At 38.6% G+C, this 18,719-nt stretch overlaps 1 protein-coding gene across 1 annotated transcript in view; it reads left to right on the forward strand.

Annotated features, from left to right (window-relative positions):
- The first annotated feature begins 684 nt into the window (after positions 1 to 684).
- Positions 685 to 18,719, forward strand: part of AKIRIN2 (akirin 2) — a 37,213-nt gene continuing 19,178 nt past the window's right edge. The window contains exon 1 of the mRNA XM_020976297.2: positions 685 to 1,082. Coding sequence (XP_020831956.1) covers positions 848 to 1,082 — 235 coding nt within the window. The 5' untranslated portion in view covers positions 685 to 847. The remainder of the gene's footprint in view (positions 1,083 to 18,719) is intronic.

Genomic DNA, 18,719 nt, shown 5'->3' on the forward strand with positions numbered 1-18,719 from the left:
CCCCTTCTAAACAGGCTCCTTCTTTCCCAACTCACTCTTTCCCTTTCTTTCTCTTCCTCACTTTTTCAAAATCAACCGAGTAAAGGGGATTTAAATTCCATCCCGGAAGTTGGGCTCTCGCGCGCCGCACGGTGGGATTCGTAGTTCCGGATCCCCCTTTCTAACTGCCTTTTCCGCCCGTTTTCCCGAGCCAAGGGAGACTACATTTCCCAGGAATCCCTCAAGAAACCCACCTCCGTGCGCAAGCGCTCTGCTGCCGCAGGATTTGAATCGGCGGCGTTGTTATTGACGCCATATTGGGGCTGGCGGCTGGTAGAGAGAAGTCTTATAGGGGGGCGGGGGGAAAAGGGAAGCGGTTAGACAAGCCTTTCCTTCAGCTGCCGCTGCCGTCGCCGACGTCGCTGCCGCCTCCTCTCAGCCATCCCCCCGGCATTTGTCCTAGCTCCACCGCACCCCAGACCGGCCCTAACCGGCGAAAGTCGCGTCCCGTCTTCAGACTTCGCGGGCCCCCAAGAGAGACGGACCGGTTGAGAGGAGGACACACTGAGCCGGGGCGGGGACCGGGGTCGGAGGCTCCCGGGAGAGCGGGAGCTGAGGAGGAAGGAAGGCAGGCAGGCAGGCAGGAAGGCCCCCGGCGCGAGGCCCCCCTCCCCCCGACGCCGCCGGCTCTCGTCACCCCAGTCCCCCTCCCCGCCCGCCCAGCGCCGGTCCGTGCGGCCACTGCTGCTCCCGCCGAGGCGGCGGCGGCGTAGTCCGCGTCCGCTGTCCCTCTCCGCCGCCCGGCCCTAGGGGGTCGCCGGCTCCCCTCCCCAGCTCTCCTGCGCCCCGCGCCCTCTCGGCCCCGGTCATGGCGTGCGGAGCCACTTTGAAAAGGACTCTGGATTTCGACCCGCTGCTGAGCCCGGCGTCCCCCAAGCGGCGGCGATGTGCGCCATTGTCGGCGCCCGCCTCGGCCGCCGCCTCCCCGTCGTCGTCGGCTGCCGCCACCGCCGCCTCCTTCTCGGCCACCGCCGCCTCGCCGCAGAAGTACCTCCGGATGGAGCCGTCCCCCTTCGGCGAGGTCTCCTCTCGCCTCACTACAGGTGGGTCCCCGGCCTCCGAGTTCGGGCGGTGGGCGGTGGGGGAGGACCCCCTCCCTCGCACTCTCGTCCTGTGCGGCAAACATTGGGCGCCTGCTGTGTGCTGAGCCAGGCTCCTGGACGGCGCGCAGGCCGTCAGCGAGCTTCCATTCCACTTAGAGGCCGGCTGGGGGAGGGAGTTCGAGCGAAGGAAGGCAGTGGCGGGGGTGGGGTGTCTTGCTCTCCTCCCCGCCATGTAGAAAGTCCCGTGTTTTATTTAGTAGAGGGTATTCAGGGTCGTGGGACGGGGAGGGGGGGGCTTGCTTGTTTTAATTAGGCATCCTGGAGACCGACACAATAGAAATGGCCGTTGGGGGGGGCAGTGCGCGGGGGTTTGAAGGGAAAGACGGGAGAGGGGCCGTGGGAGGAGTGGGAAGAGGGAGATAGGGTTTCTTAGGGCGGAGGGCCGGAATCGAGGTGAAGAACGGTAGAAACAGCTTCTGGAAACGACTCCCCCATGGTCCTCTTACCCCCCAAACTGGGGGAGCAAGAGAACCCTTTGGAGCGCCCACCCCCACCCCGGTCGCTATCTTGCAGCTATTGACTGTGGGATTGACCGGCCGAAGTCCAGGAGGCAGCAGTTCTTGCTCGCTCAGAGCTGGGGTGGGGGTGAGGGCCGGGGGTAGATGACCCTGGGGAGCGTGTGGGCCTGGCATCAATCACCCAGCGAAACGCCGATTCAGCGGAGTCTATGTCTGTTTCATATATGGCAGGTTCAGCAACAAAGACAATGCTCTTTTAGGGCACTGAAAAGTAAACCACATGTTAAGACCCTGAGTCACCCCAAAGTTTTCCTGGGGAATGTATTTGTTTGTAAAATATTAGCTTAAGTTGGGTAATTAATTGCTTGGATGAGGAAAAGCCTTATCTAGCCAAAAGGTGTTGGGGAATGCACCCAGAGTGTTGAGTAAGAAAGGAATCAACCCCAAGCGCCTCAGGATATTTTCGTGTTTGGTTTCGAAACTACTGAAAGTGACGGAGGGTGGGGGGTGGGGTGGAATGTTTTTTTGGCTGCTTTGTGTGTGCCCCATTGCTATGCCCCCTTCTTGTGTGTACTTTAAAAAGCTCTAGTTCCCTTGGCACACACTATCACAGAATAGGCTTTTGTGGGACTGAGGTGTAAAATCGACTTCCTTTCTTTGTATGTAGCTTGCTAGCAAAGGTTTTGTGTATTGGCTTTTGATAAAGCATTTGCCACTAATGACTGGCTTGGTGACTGAGAGAGATGGTCACAGATCCTTTTTTATAGAATGGGTGAACTAAATGTCCAATTATTGCCAATTTAGAAAACCTTTGGGGAGGCCTAGTGTTCTAAATGTGGCATCTTCCATTCTTAGTTGGCTGCCCTAATTCTTCCCTTTTTAATTTTGCTAGTTTTAAGATTAAAATTGCATTTAAGATATTTTAAGGATAGCCTTAAATTCAATAGAGGGTCCAAAATACCACCCGCCCCCCAGCCCTCAGCATTTTTGCTTTCCAATATTTGAAATTAATTCATGCACAAGTAGTTTTTGGCTGTAGTGTTAGTGGATTTTGTTTCAACAATGCAGAATATTTTACCTGAATTATAATTGCTTTCTGTGGAAAAATAGTGATCCTGGATTTATGGCTGTAACTTTTACTAAAAAGATGTCACCCAGATACTTTAGTCTTTTGTAGCAAGGAACATGCTTGCAGTTTGGGTTTTTTGTATTTTTTAATGCCTTTTACAGTTTAACATTTTTAATGAGTGTAAATTGAAAACTGACTGGAAGAGTGTACATAATGAATGCAAGAACATTTGAAAAAGAATTCAATAAATTCCAGTGTCAAAGGGAAAACATTTGGAAGTTAAATATGTAGTCATTTCTGTCTCTAAAGTCTAAATTGATAATGGTAAATTATATTAAGCATGTGGTCAGTTGACTTACTGGATTTATGACTTTCTTAGAACTTAATTCAATATTATTTCATAATGGAGAGAATGCCAGTTTTAAAACTTAGTAGGTGTTAGAATCTGTACACAAAATCAGATTTAGTTAGATGGATCGAACTTAACTCTTTTCACATACTTGATATTTTTGAAATAGTTCTTGTTGACATATACATGGGAGAGTTTGGTCAAAATTACCCTTATATTTTTAAATTTGAACTAAGCATCCTAACTGCTTTTTTTTCTTGTTAAAGAGATTAGTTAACTAGATCCCACATTATACCAGGTATCTGAAATACTTGTCTTAAAGTGAAATGGGTTGAGATGTTTTCGTAATAGTTTTATAAATTATACTTAAGTTAATTTTAGATACATAATTAGCAAGATTCTGTGTATCACCATGGTTTTGAACAGCTTCCTACTATAATTTAAGGTTGTGCACATTCAGCCATATTTATTAGGTGTGTACTTACATAGCTTTTGTAATACTGTCATAATGAGAGCATCAGCATTACACACCATCTATTGAAAAACTGACCCCTTTAAAATTTAATAACAAAAACAAGGTATTAGATACCTACAAAACAATGTTTCCTTTTCTTTAGAGCATAGTGCTTAAACTAAAATATTTGGAGTGTAAGTATTCCTTAAAAGAAGTGAGATTTTAGGTTGAGAAGTCTGCCAGTTAGTAGGCATTTATTTAAAATGCCTACTGTGTACCAGGTACTGTCCTAAGTGCAAAAGATAATCTTGCTGTCAAGAAGCTTACAATCTAACATGGGGGAGACAATGTGCAAACAATCATGTATAAGAAGCAGTAGTTCACTAAAGGAAGGCAAAACATTACAGGAACCTACAGTCATGACAGATTGGGACTTGGTTCTTTTCTTACTACTTTGACATTGGAAGAGACTAGAATACATTTTAGAGTTGTCATCTTATAACAACTTGAATAATTAAGTAGAATACAAAAATCAATTTTTAGTTCTGTATCCATTTTTCCATATTTCTCTGCATTCAGTTATCTTTTCCTTGTTATGGGAACTATAGTGTGCTATGTTATCCTTGTATTTTACACACAAGAAAATTATTAAAGAATCCTAGAGTAATTCCTACTAGTTGTGTAATTTTAACAGACTCTTGAGATAAAAGGGACTTAAGTAGTCATGTGTTAAAGCTTGTCCACCTGGAGGTATCTCGGGAAGTAATTCATTCTAGTCTTAGTAACTTATTCTGTTGCCAAGAGTTGCCAGCAGCTTCTTGATTGCTCTCACAGTGTAGGGTTTGTTTTTTCCTCTTAGGGTTTACTATGGTGATTCTCAATCTTGGTTTTGTAACATACTGGGATACTATAATAGAGTGTTAGAATTTGGCACATGAGTATTTTAATAACCTTCCAGTTAGCTTAGGAGTTGTCATTAAAATTTTAAAGAACAGAAACAGTTTAAAAATATTCTTTTAAAAACTAACTTTAAGGTTTGCAAAACTCTTCATATTCTCATTTGATCTTCACAGATGAAACTGAGAAGGGCTTAGTGACATGCGAGGTCATACAGTATCTTGCAACACTTTTAGAACAAAAAATACTGTGTGATAAGTAAAAGGGGCAGCTAGGTGGCATAGTGGAGTGCCAGGCCTCTAGTCAGGATGACTTATCTTCCTGAGTTCAAATATGACCTCAGGCACTTACTAGCTGTGTAATCCTGGGCAAATGACTTAACCCTGTTTGCTTTAGTTCCTCATCTGTCAAATGAGTTGGAGAAGGAAATGGCAAACCACTCCAGTATCTCCAAGAAAACCCCAAATGGGATCACAAAGAGACATGACTGAACAGCAACAATAAGTAAAAAGAAAAAGTGAGATAAGTGATTACAAGTACATCACTGTGGATGCCAGTCTGTTTTGGGAATGCATTAAAATACTTATTTTCGTAATAATTTTACTAGAGTCATAAAATCATTGAGGAGTTGTGGAACTCTGGAACTAGAAAGGACCTTGAAGATTGACTCACTTCAGCCTCCTCATTTTACAGATAAAGAAATTAAAGGTTCATAGTTATTGGCAAAACTAGGACTAGAATTCAGGACCGTGGGGAGGAAGAGAAGAGTACTACTGTACTTAGAATGAGAAGACCTGAGTTAAGTCTGATCCTTGCAGCCTACTATTACTGTTACCTCTGTAACTCTGGTCATGAAAAGATCATCTCGGGTCTCAGTTTTTTATCTGTAAAAGGAAGGGGTTGGGCTCGCCATTAGATCTCCTAGGTTCCTTCTAGGTTTAGTAATGTTATGAGTCTGGTTGTGAATATAACATTTTTAATCATTGAGCACTCATTTTGAATTCAAACCTTCATGTGTAGATGTTGGAAGAGATAACAAAGTTTAGATAAGAATTCCTACCCGTGGTAGGTGAATGAATATGAGAGATAATCATAATGTACAATATTACATGAAAGTATTTCTTGCGAAACAGTGTTGTGTGAGGTCTGATGGAGAAAGTCTTATTAATAAGACTTAAGACGCATTATTGTTACTGTTCCAATTTTAAGTGTTAGATGCCATAGGAGTTCAACAAATAGATTGGTTGATCTTAAAATTCTTTTATAAAAACTTCATTGTATGAGATGGAAATTTGCCATTAATTGGAAATTACACCTTTTGGATAGGGTTTAACAGGAATTTATAGATTGTATATCAGACATCGATGCATGCCTTCAAATTGAAACACCAGCTGGCTTAAATGAAGTATAAATGGTTCTAGGCAAACAAATGAGACATATTGGAGGAAGAAGGAATCCCACATCAAATGTAATTTATATTGAACAGAAATGTTTTAGTATTTTATGTTTATTTAGGCAGCTGTAAAATCACTTCTGGTTTCTTAGTGCATGTGGCAACTAAACTGTATGTTTAATAATCTTCTCAATGCTTTGGATTTTGTACCTCCTATTTTTGTTTTTCATTTCTTTGCATGATGAAGTGTACTCCATTGTGAAACTTTGTGCTTAGGTATTGAACAGTGGATAAGCAACAAAATCCTGAGTAAGGATGAAACATGACTAAATCAGCAGGTCAGTAACCTTTTAGATTTGTGGATTATCAATGGGTTAAAGCTACCTTTTAGTACTTGCCCTGTTGTTAAGAACTAGATTAAAGCATGGTTGAGATTTTTTAAAAGGGTTAGAAGTATAAATACATGTGTCACTAATAACTTAGTCATTTGCCATGTGTGCCTGCTCATGCAGGTTTCTGTGCTTTTCTCTGGTGGTTTTATAAGTAGGGGAAGCCTCTTTTTCCTTCAGCTCAAAATTATAGGGATGAGGGAAAGGGGGGGTTACATGAGTTAGTTGGTATGGTGGCATTGAAATTTGAACCCTAAGGTAAAAAAAAGTCTGCCTTACCTACTAATCCAGTTGTACCTTTTATGTGTGTATTAGAGGGGCACAGGAAGTATATGTACAAGATAATTGACTTTGCAATTGATTTAGAATGCATTTTTATATTTGGTAATATTTTAAGCAGACTCCTTTGAACACCCATTTGTATGAGGCTTTAAAATAATGAAACTAATTTGAGAAGACAACTACGGAGCACTTGTATTGTGGGGCATTTTTAGGGAAGGCAGTAGAAGAAGCCCAAGACATTCATGGGACTGTGGAGACTTCTATAAATTCTAGTTCGCTCATCTGAATAATAGAAATAATAACTTCTTACCTGGCTTTGCTAGGAAAGAGCTTTGTGAATGTTGCAAATTGCTGAAGAGTTGTTTGTTGTTGCCAGTAATCAAATTGCCTGCAGTCTAAAAGTCTGAGTAAACTGAAGTAAACCAGATGCTGAATCATAAGAGAGGAAGTGTACAGTACAATAGAAAGCATTGGATTTGGAATCATAGTTCCTAGATTCAGATTCTGGTTAAATCACTTAACCATGTCACCTTGGGCAAGTCACTAAGCTTTGCTTCACTTTCAACAAAGTTTTTTATTGGTATCTTGTTTTAATATTAATCTCCAAATATATCCTTCCTTTGTCTATTCAGAAGCAAGCCATCTCTCAACAAAGAAAAAAAGGGGGAGAAGTGGGAGCAGTTGAGCAAAATTAACCAACACATCAGCTAAGTCTGAGTCTTAAGTATTTGCAAAATACCACACCTGTAGTTCATCACCTTTGCCAAAAAGGAAGGGGAAGTGGTCTTTTTTTTTCTTTACCATTTCTTAGGGGCCGAACTTGGCCGTATACAGTGTTGGGTTTTGTTAAAAGTAACTGAGAGGTGTGTTTACATGTAATATGGCATTTCCTAAGCTTGACCTCATGGAGGTACTAGATAAAAGACTGTTGTATCTAACTTGTTAACTGAGCTTCTCAGTTTTACTAGTTGGCCTTAAAGGTGGTTGTAACTATAAATTGCTTTTAAACTTTGGTGTAGACCAGAGGCATCAAACACAGTCCTTAACACTCCTGAGTTCCAAATTGGGAAGTAATTAACAAAATAAATAAAAATAAAATAGAATATACATAATGTTAATGTGATTTTCTAAGTCAATATGCAACCCTGAAAGATGGTTTAGTTTATATATGGTTTAGTGATCCCAGTTTCTATGAGTTTGATGCCACTGGTGTAGCCAACCTCTTCTCCATCTTCATTACAGCAACGTGTATGTAGGGTTTAAGTGTAATTGGTTGCAAGAGCCATTCTACCTTCAGATAAGTACAGTAACCTTTCTGGAAGATGAAGATAAATGTGGATAGACATTTGCAACTCTGGAAACCAAATTGATGTTTGCTTCACTTAGCTTCAAATTTCAGAAGCTTGATATATCCCTTTTGTAGTCCCAGTAGAATGGAAGCTCATGGAAAGCAGCATCTGTATGGATTATTTTCAGCACCTAGCACTTTACGTGGCCTTTAGTGAGTGCTTGAGAAATGCTTGTTGAGCTTGTTAAGCCAAACATTTCTTTAACAGAAAGGAAGAAGAAATATATCTTTTGAAATGAGTTTTATGTCTATTTTTAAAAAATTAATGTCCCGAGCAGCTGGGTGGCGCAGTGGATAGAGCTCTGGCCTTGGAGTCAGGAGGACCTGAGTTCAAATCCATCTCAGACACATGACACTTACTAGCTGTGTGACCCTGGGCAAGTCACTTAACCTTTTTTGCCTCACCCCCCCAACAACAAAAAAAAATTAATGTCCTTATGTGAAAATTACCAGGTGAGAGTTTTTCTGAAATTTCCAAAGGAATTGAAGGATTCCAGAGCAAGAAAGACTATCAGTAATTTAGCGCCGGGATTTTTCATCCACAAGTAACTGCTAGTCTCAAACTTTCAGTTCTTGGTGAGACTGTGTTACAACTTGCTAGATGGAAGAAAGCTAGAAATATATATCTGTTCTTTTAATGGAAATAAAAAGACAAGAAAACTTTAAAATGTCATTTTTCTGGTCCTTAGACTTTTATTTCTTGGTGTGGGCTCTTTGTGTACAAATGGTAATTTAATGCCTAGAGCCCTTGAAGAGTGTGTGTGTGTGTGTGTGTGTGTATTTATATAGTTTATATGTATGTGTGTGTGTATAGATACATATATATATGTATGATATGTATTATTAACAAATTTTTAGAGCTCAGTAGGTATCTTAGCTGTCTTATTGGTTTTAAGGTGCACCCTCCCCCTTTTTTTCCTTTTGTTTTTTTGCTAGGCAGTGGGGTTAAGTGACTTGCCCAGGGTCACATAGCTAGTAAGTGTTATGTGTCTGAGACCAGATTTGAACTTAGGTCCTTCTGACTCCAGGGCTGGTGATCTATCCACTGCACCACCTAGCTGTTCCTCCTTTTTTTTTTTTTTTTTTGAACAACAGTTGAAGAAATTAAGGTCTAGAGAAGGTGGGGACGGGGATCCTTTTGTCCTAATTGTTTGAACTTGGATCAGTGTAACTCCAAGGTGGTGCTCTGCCTGTATCTGTATCTTGACTCTGGCTCTGGCCGGGTCTGCCTGTGTGTCTCTCTGTGTCTGTGACTGTCTCTGTCTCTCCATCTTTCTCTCCTTTACATCTTACTGTTGTGTAGTAACTGCCCATGGTCACAAAAAATTATAATAATAATTAAAAAACAATAGAACACTACAATATTTATCATCATTTGATAAGTAGATGTGGTGGTCCCATATTTACCTTTGTGCCTTTGTACTGAATGATGTGGGTACGTGTTCCCAAAGTTTGTGAATATTTATAATATTCTATTTCTCATTATATATTAGTTTAAGTTTTAAGAAAGGTTTACAGTAAAATGGTATATTCACATGAAGACTGGCTTCGTTTTAATTAATTATGATAGTCAACATTTTTATATTAGTCTTCTTGTGTACTTTCTTATTAACTCTTATTATAGGATGTTAGCCGTGTGTGTGTGTGTGTGTGTGTGTGTGTGTGTTTAAAAGACACTAGACAAAGGATTGGGATTGCTTCCAAAGGACTGATGATGAAATAGATTTTCCCCAGAGAGATGGTAGTATGATCTATGGGTACAGAATGTTTGCTCGTGCTATGAGATGTGGTCATTGTGGTTGCTTTTGCTTAACTTTTTTTTCTTTGTAACAAGGAAAAAGGATTCTATAGGGGTTGAGGTTGCATTATTGGCAAAAGATTGATGTATAAAAATAAACAAAATCTCCTTAAAAGAATGAGAAAGTAGCTTTTACTTAGACTCATACCCTAGTGAAATTAAGTGGTACATCTGGTATGTGAACTTTGAGGTTTAACTGATTTGGAAGCTTGTTGATTTGTTATTTAATTTTAATAACTCTTAAAATTACTAAAAGCTCAAACTCTTACTCTAGAAAGTTATTGTTAACTATTATTTTGTTTGTAGCTAAGCAAGATTGAGTTGCAGGTTCTTGAAGAAATCATTCTTGAAATATTTTCCTAGCTTTGACAAATTAAATTGCCAGTTTTATATTAATTCTTAGTGGACATTTGTCCGTCTCATATGGTTGGCACTTTTGTTGGCAGTCCTTAGCAATGAATATTGGAATAGATATGCTGGCTGAATAATTCTTAAAAGAGGAAAAGTGATTCCAGATCATGGTTGGGGTTTATTGACCAGTTAGATGTGAGGAACCTATTTATTTTAGGTTAATCCTTAGTTTTAAGATTTTATATCATCTTTTTTTTTTAAGGTTAATAACCTCACTTGCCAACCTCAGCCCCTCGCCTTTACCTTTTATATCATTTCCCAACTCTTGTTACTATTTCCATAATAACATCTAAACTTCCTCTTCTTTCCACTCACAGTTAGCAACTCTAGTTGAGGGCTTTTTCATTCTTGCTTGCACTGTTGCATTAGTATCCTAATTCATCTCCCTGCCTCAAACCTCTTCCAGTCTATTCTTCATATACCTGCCTGTGTTTGACCAAAATGACTCCCCCCCGCCCCAAGTCCCTTTGTTCAGTTGTTTCAGTCATGTTAACTCTTCTTGACCCCATTTGGGTTTTTGTTTTTGTTTTTGTTTTTTTTTGCCAAAGATACTAGAGTGGTTTGCCATTTCCTTTTCCATCTCATTTGACTGATGAGGAAATTGAGGCAAACAGGGTTAAGTGACTTGCCCAGGGTCACACAGCTAATAAATGTCTGAGGCCAGATTTGTACTCAGAAAATGTCTTCCTGACCAGACCTGTCACTATCTACTTTGTCACCTAGATGTCCCAACTAAATCTCTAGTGATTTCATATTTCTGGGATCTAATATAAACTCCTGTTTGGTATATAAATTCTTCATGTCACCCTTGTTAACCTTGAGTGTCCCCCAGAGTCTCAGTCCTGGGTCATCTTCTCCCTTTATTCTTGATTCACCTATCACCTCTCAACGGGAAGTTATCATATCTGTTTGTGCAGCCCTAACCCCTCTTCTGACTTTCAGTCTTGAATCTCTTAACATCCTATTTATTGGACACACCTTGAACTAGATGTCTCGTAGCGTCTTAAATTTAGCATGTCTAAAACCGAACTCATTCTTTTGCTTGAAACCTTCCCTTCTTTCCCATTAACTGTCAAGGGTACCACATCAACTTCCCAGTCTTCTGGGCTCAAAATTGGGTGTTATCCTTGACTCCTCAGTCTAACCCCCTCTTCCCATATCTAATCAGTTGTCAAGTCCTATCATTTCTACCATTGTAACATCTCTTGTATATATCCCCTTCTTTCCTCTGGAACTGCCACTACCCTGTTACAGGCCCTCATTGCCTGGATTATTGCTACAGTCTTCTGGTTGTTCTTTCTGCCTCATCTCTCCCCTCGCCAGTCCACCTTCCAGTCAGTCAAATTGAGCTTTATAAAGCTCAGGTCTGACCATGCCCCTCCTCCATACTCAAAATTCTGTTGGCTGCTTTCCTTATCACCTCCTTTTAAAAACCTCCATAATGAGAACTCTTCCTACCTTTCCAGTCTAACTACACCTTACACCCTGTCCACTTGTCCCCAATACTCTGTGATCCAGTGATACAGGCAGCCTTGCTGTCATCTCTCAAATGTGGATATTTTTACTGATTGCACCCAAGCTTAGAATTCTTTTCTTCCTCATCTCTGTTGCTTGGCTTCCTTTAATCTCAGCTAAAGTCACTTTCTACAAGAAACCTTTCCCAGGCCTTTTTTTTTTTTTGGCTAGGCAGTGGGGTTAAGTGACTTGCCCAGGGTCACACAGCTAGTGTTATATGTCTGAGGCTGGATTTGAACTCAGGTCCTCCTGAATCCAGGGCCAGTGCTCTATCCACTGCGCCACCTAGCTGCCCCTCCAGGGCTTTTTAATCTTAGTGCCTTCCCTTCTGAGATTATTTCCAATTTTTCTTGTATATATCTTGTTTGTACATAGTTTCTTTCCCATTGTCACCTCCATTGATTAGACTACCAGCTTTTGGACATCCGAGATTATTTTTTGCCTTTCTTTGTAAGCTCAGCACTTAGCATAATCTCTAAATGCTTCTTGACTTGACCTGGCAAGATGTGCCCATTTCTGTGTTTGTAGTCTTTTTTCTACATTACTCTCCTCTGCTCTCACCCATATGTTCCAGCCATACTGCCCTTCTTGTTGCTCACAGGATGCTCTGTCTCCTAGCTCTGTGACTTTGTACTAGTTGTCCCTCAAGCTCTTCTGCCTCCTTTGCTTCTTCCAAGACTCAGCCCCACCCCACCTTGACATCCATGTAAATGTTGTCAAGCTCCTTGTTGTCAAGTCAGGCAACCAGCCTCTTACATAGAGCTTATCTTAAATGCTTGTTGAATGATTTAAAAGTTAATTTTTTTCTTTAAAAAAATCCCCATATTTTTTTATTCAGACATTTTTCTTTATAGCTGTCATTTCAACCTTTCCTGTTCCTGCCTGAATTCTCCCTTGTGACAAAAACAATTAAGCAACAGTATGGTGATGACTTGTCTGACTCTAAAATTTTCTGATTAGTCCTTACTTCTCTGCATCAGTAAAGTATGCTCCCTTACCTAAAGGATTTTTTTTAGTTTATCAGTTACTCATCAACTTCATCTTTTTATTGACAGTGTTATCATTATGTATATTGTGGGGTTTTTGGTTATACTTATTTACATTCTACATCAGTTTTACAAATCTCAAGTTTCTTTCATTTCATCAGTCATTTTTTATTGCACAATAATTTTTTATTGTATGTACCAAATAGTTTTTTTAAGCCATTCCCTAATCAGTAGATTTAGTGAATTTACTTTTTCAGTTCTTTGCTATCACAAAGAATATTTTGATTTATGGTAGACATTTGCTTCTGTGTTTTTCATGTTTAATTCTTTAAAAATAATGTTTCTAAAAACAAGTTGGAAGTAATAATTAAAGGAGCTTGATTTTTAAAGGACTGTCAGCATGACAGTCATTCTTCAATAAAGTCTTGTTATATAATTGACATTAGTTATTGAGGAAAATTTTTATTTTATCCTCTAAAAGCTTCAATGGAATTGACTCGCCGGTGATTTTTTCCAAAATCTTAAAGGTTTGCTTTCATTAAAAAAAAATTGCTAAAAATAACAAGAAGTGTTCATCTTAGGCACTTAATAATTGTTAAATGACTATACTAATACCTTACCGATCTAGAAACTGCTGCCACGCTCCTCTTGCTAGAATAAATATTAAATGTTATAACTTCTGAGTAGCAGAATAGGTATTACATTGTTTTCATGTTGTTGTGTTTACCATTCACAGTACCAGCCAGTGGGTGAAAGAATGGGAGGGATGATTTGGAAAAAGTAGCTGACCTTTCATGAGAGGGTATAACAATTTGATATACCTGTGATAATTAACTACTGTCTTAGGATTTCATTTCCTAGGAGAGTCCTTGAAAAGACTGAAAGAATCCTAATGTGAAGTAGTAGTGTTTTTTTTTTTATTGTAAGTTTAGAGGGGAAAAAAGTCTTCATATGTAAAAAAATATTACTGGTGGACACACACACACATTTTCTTAATGATTTGCCCTTGGATTGTTCTCTAACCATCATGCCAGTGCTTTTTTCATGAATGTGTGTGGATGTTTATTAGAAGAAATGTTTTATGTCTCCTGTTTTCTGAAGTATAAGTATATAAGATGTCACTTATTAGAGCCTACAGTAGGGTTGAACTTAAAATAACATTCATTACAGAGTTGTGTTCAGTTTGGGATGTTGCTTTCTGATTCTGTTGATTCTGATTTTGGTTTTCCAGGATATAAGATATTAATATAGGAAAATTAGTTATGGTGATTGACAGCATGCTAATTTACAAAATTATATTTTTTAAAGGTTACAAATTGAAAATTTTAAAAGCATAATATTTAGCATCTTTCTTCTACAGATTACTCTAAAGGATTGTCAGTAAACCTTTTCAGATGGTCAAGAAATCATAGGTATAAAAGAGCAACAACAATAATACATAATAGCTAATATTTATATTGTATTTACTGTGTGCTAGACACTGTGCTAAGCACTTTTACAAATATCATTTAATTCTTACAACAATATTAAAGGACTAGATTTCTTAACGTTCTGGCTTAGGTTATTAGTGTGGATGATGCAGGATAGGCTGAATTTATATAAGGCTTTAGAATTTTTTAAACTCTTCAGCCCTGAGAAAAGAAATAGGTACTGATGGTATCTCCTACTGCATGTTTTCAGAAAGTGGTAAGTGGCAGGGTGTTGCTCTGTTGCTTTCTGAAATGAGGAACATTTTTTTCCAAGTTTGAGAGTCACTTTTGTAGCAAAAATATATCAGTAGACTTCCTCATTCAAATATTTTTGATGTTCCCTGTACTGATATCAAATACAAATTTTCATATTTCTTAAGTGCTAGATGTTTGGGATCATAGGATTTAGAGTTGTAGTTCATGTGGGACTGTGCATATAGGGCTTTCCTTAGAAAACTAGCTTTTAAAACAGAATAGAACTTGTCAAGTAAGTTATTAGCTATCTTTTCCTCATGGGAAACAAACTGTAGCAGCCTCATTTTTCCTTTAGGAGTAGTGAGGCTAGGAACTCTGTATGATTACATAGACAGAACTGGATGAGACCAAAATAGTCCTCTTCATTTTATATTTAAAAGAAAGGTATAATATATTTTATATTTTTTTCTTTGAGGAATTGGCATATGTATTCTTCCATTCCTAAAAAGAAGGTTGCCAACCTGCACTGGTAGGGAGAGTTTTATCATCTAGCAGTTCCTTGTACCAAAAAAGCGACAGGTTCAGTCTCTATTCCTTGTTAGAATGTGAAGGATGAAGCAGGTAAAGTTTATGCTGAACGAGAGGTAAATTTTTTGTGGAAGAATGAATGCACCACCTTCTTTGTGGGGTAATTAGGAGACCTTTTAAGATAATAAAATAAGAACTTAAGTTGCAAAGGAATGATCTAAACAAAAATAAGTTGGATAAAAGAGACTAGTAATAGTAAAAACAACCCAAAAAAACTCTGTTGAAAGGTTATTTTGGGGAAAAAAAACCCAAAACACCTGCATAAAATACATTTCCCTGGGAAATGTTAAGATTGAGTCGGCGATTGTCTCAGTTCCCTCCCCTACGCCCTAGAAGTGGGTAGTATGAAATTGTGGCATACCTTAATGTATTTGGATAAGTTCTTTGATGAGAAGGCAAACCCTAACTTTAATTTTCATCCTTATTTTGAATCAAAGTGATACTTTTAAAAAATTGATTTCCTTTTGTTTATACTATATTCATTCCCCTCAGTTTCTCTCTCTCTCTCTCTCTCTCTCTCTCTCTCTCTCTCTCTCTCTCTCTCTCTCTCTCTCTCTTTCTCTCTCTCTCTCTCCCTCTCTCTCTCTCTCTCTCCCTCTTTCTGTGTCACATACACACACACCAGTTGAACCCTTTGTAAAGAATAGCATTTAAAAAAAGCCATCTAAGCATTCCATATCAGTCTCCACTTTTCTTTATTGAGAAGGAAATTGATGTCTTTTCGTTATCAGTATTCCAGGATGGAATTGTTCATTATACCTCAGAGTTTTACTGCCACTTTTTAGTGTTAGTTTACATTATTGTAGTTATTGTGTACATACTCTTACCTCTTCACTTGGCATCACTTGATACCAGTCTTTCCATGTTTTTCCCGAATTCCTTTACATTTCTTAACATTCTTGCCACAATTTATTCGAAGAGAAATTCCATTTAAAATAAAAAGTAGTAGCTACTTGAGGGTGTTAGAGGTTTAAAGTGAAGATATAAAGATTTTCATTCTCCAATCAGTGGACATCCATTGTTTCCTTGTTGTTGTTACAGGAGAGTTCTTCTATGATTACTTTGTTTATTATATATGACCTATCCTTTTCCTTCAGCACTGGCATTCTTGGGATATGTGCTTAATAGTGTCAGAGTAGGAACAATTCTTGGGGGGGGGTCCTCAGACCCTTTCAAAGAGTCTGTGAGGTCAAGGCTATTTTCAAAATACTAAGATGTTATTTGCCTGTTAAAATATTCCTCCACTTTCCAATTGAGTATCTGTATCAGGCTAAATTTTTTTTTCATATACTTCAACTTGCAACAGATGGCGTGTAAAACAATGCCACTATTCACATTTTTTGAAAAGTTATTTTTCATTAAAAATTATGTTAGTATGCAGTGTATATTTTTAAATTTTAGTTTTAACTTCAGTTTGGTAAATTTTAATATAACCTACATAAACAAAAGCTCTTTGAGGTCTTCAGTATTTAAGAATGTAAAGGGGTCCTGAGACCAATATGTTTGAGAACCTCTGCTCAAGAGAAAACCAGGTTTCCATTATGAAATTTCACAAATTGAAAGGCATGTAAGGAAGAAGAGGTCTAAGACACATAGTTGAGTTGGTTACCAATAAAGGAGTTTTAGTTAGAGAGCAGAGCTAAATGAATATGTGGGGGAACAGAAGAGGGAGATGGGTATTTTTCTTTTCTTCCTGTATTCTTATTTGCACAGAATTGCTCAGTTGGATTTTCCAAAGGTAGGATATTTATTAGTGACAGGAAGAAGAAGACATGTGGTTCAGGGGAGAAAAAGATGAGTGAAAGAGAACTTATAGTTATAACAGGAGAGGAAAAATGGGAGCCGGTTGATGTAGCTGCTTTAAGCAAACTTGAGAGAACGAAGACCTTCGTATTACAAAAATGTTACTTGAAAATCAGAAGTTGTTAACCTGACATCCATGAGCCTGTTTGATGTTTTCAAAGTGCATTACACACATTCATTTTATCCTTACAACAACTCTGGAAGGTAGGTGTTATTTCAGATAAGGAAACTGAGGCAGATAGTGTTAAACTGAACTACATAATTTTGCAGGAGAACTAACATTATTCATATTATAATTTATATGCTCATTATGGCGTAGCTTGCTAAGTATTTGTTCAGGATTATCACTTGAAATTCAGTCCATTTTGTGGGCTAACCATTAAGGCTTTATGATGAGAATTGAAATATACAGGTAACAAGTGTGTGTTCATGCAAATTCATCTAATTCAACAAAGTTTTTATTAAGCACCAGCTATGTATAGGATATGGGGGATACAAAGACCCAACAGTCCCAGCTTCCATGGAACTTGTACCCTCTACCCTTTAAACTCTTGTGTTTTTAAATCTATAGAATCTGATACGTAAGATTGCCCAAGGACGCCAAATGTATTAATAGTTCTAAAATATTTTTTAAAAAAAAGATTTTAAAGATGCCATTTTAAGAACCCCTGCTTTAGGGAGGATTAGGAATAGGAATGGCTTTCCTGTAGGACATGCACCCAAGTTAAGCCTGAAAGAAGTAGAAGTCAGGAGAAAATGCATTCAGAGATTTAGACTGAGCACCAAATTTTGGGGAAAGGGAAGTAATCCAATTTGTTTAGAACACAGTCCACAAAGAAGAAAAGTAGTAATGTGAAGAAGTCAGGAGAGGTAGGATGGGGCTAGATTTTAAAGGGCTTTAAATGTCAAGCTGAAGAGGTGTTTTTTTTGTTGTTGTTGTTGTTGTTGTTTTTGATTCTGGCGATCTTGGGAAATTATTAAATGGTTTTGAACCAGAGTAGTGATGTCAGGAACCTTGATTTAGAAGAATATATAAATGGCATAATTTGGCAGCTGTGGGGATGGAGTTGAAGCAAGGATACCAATTAGTGTGGTAATTCTGTGAGTTGGAGAGAGTTGAAGGTAGACTTGGGAACTGATTGGCTGTTGGGGTGGAGAGTTGAGGGGAGAATAAAGAGTTGAACATGTAAGTTAAACATAAGTAAGGGAAGACAGGAAGTGGGGGAGGATGATAAGTTCTGATTTCAGCATGAATAACTAAATATAGGTTTGTCACTCTGTATAAGGCTGGTTTCAGGAATGTTGCATGTTAAAATGCTTTAACAAGGATTATTATTTAGAATTATTTTAGGACTGGAAGAAACCTAACTATGATATTTACAGCATTGAGGTCCAGGGAAGTAAAATGACGTACCCCAAGTCACACAACTAGTTAGAGACAGGGCTGAGACTATATGTAACATTTTTCAAATAATATTTTTTCCCCCAATTACACGCGAAAATAATTTTTGAAATTTGTTGCCTTTTGTTGATTTGTTTAAGTTTTGAGTTCTAAATTCTATCTTTCCCTCTTCTCCCCCCTTGCTGAGATGATAAGCAATCTGGTACAGGTTATACATGTGTAGTCATGTAAAACATTTCCATATTAGTCATTTTGTGCAAGAAAATTCAAAGAAAGAAAAAGTGAAAAAGTGTATGCTTTGGTGTCTGTCAGACAACATCAGTTCTTTGGAGGCAGATATAGCATTTTTCATCATATGAGTCCTTTGAGATTATTTTGGATCATTGTATCGCTGAGAATAACTCAAGTCATTCACAGTTGTTCTAGATGTAACATTTCTTGACTCACTTTCCAGTTTTCTACATTAGTGGTTCTCAAACTTTTTGGTTCCCCTTTAAACTCTTAATTCTTGAGGATCTCCCTAAAGAACTTCTGTTTATGTGGGTTATATCTCTATATGTACTATGTTAGACACTTAAACACATTAGTATTATTATTAAAATAGTTTTGATTTCATGGACTCCCCTGAAAGAGTCTCCTGGACCCCACGGGATTCCTGGACTAGACTCAGCCTTCCTCTTACTACTGTTCTGTATTTGCACACAGGCAGTTCCCACTGATCTTTCTAATCTCCTCTTGACTTGGGAAACCAGATAAGTAAGCTTGTTAGAT

This window comes from Phascolarctos cinereus, unplaced genomic scaffold, assembly GCF_003287225.1.
Source record: "Phascolarctos cinereus isolate Bilbo 61053 unplaced genomic scaffold, phaCin_HiC Scaffold_5;HRSCAF=322, whole genome shotgun sequence".
In the NCBI taxonomy this organism is placed as follows: Eukaryota; Metazoa; Chordata; class Mammalia; order Diprotodontia; family Phascolarctidae; genus Phascolarctos; species Phascolarctos cinereus.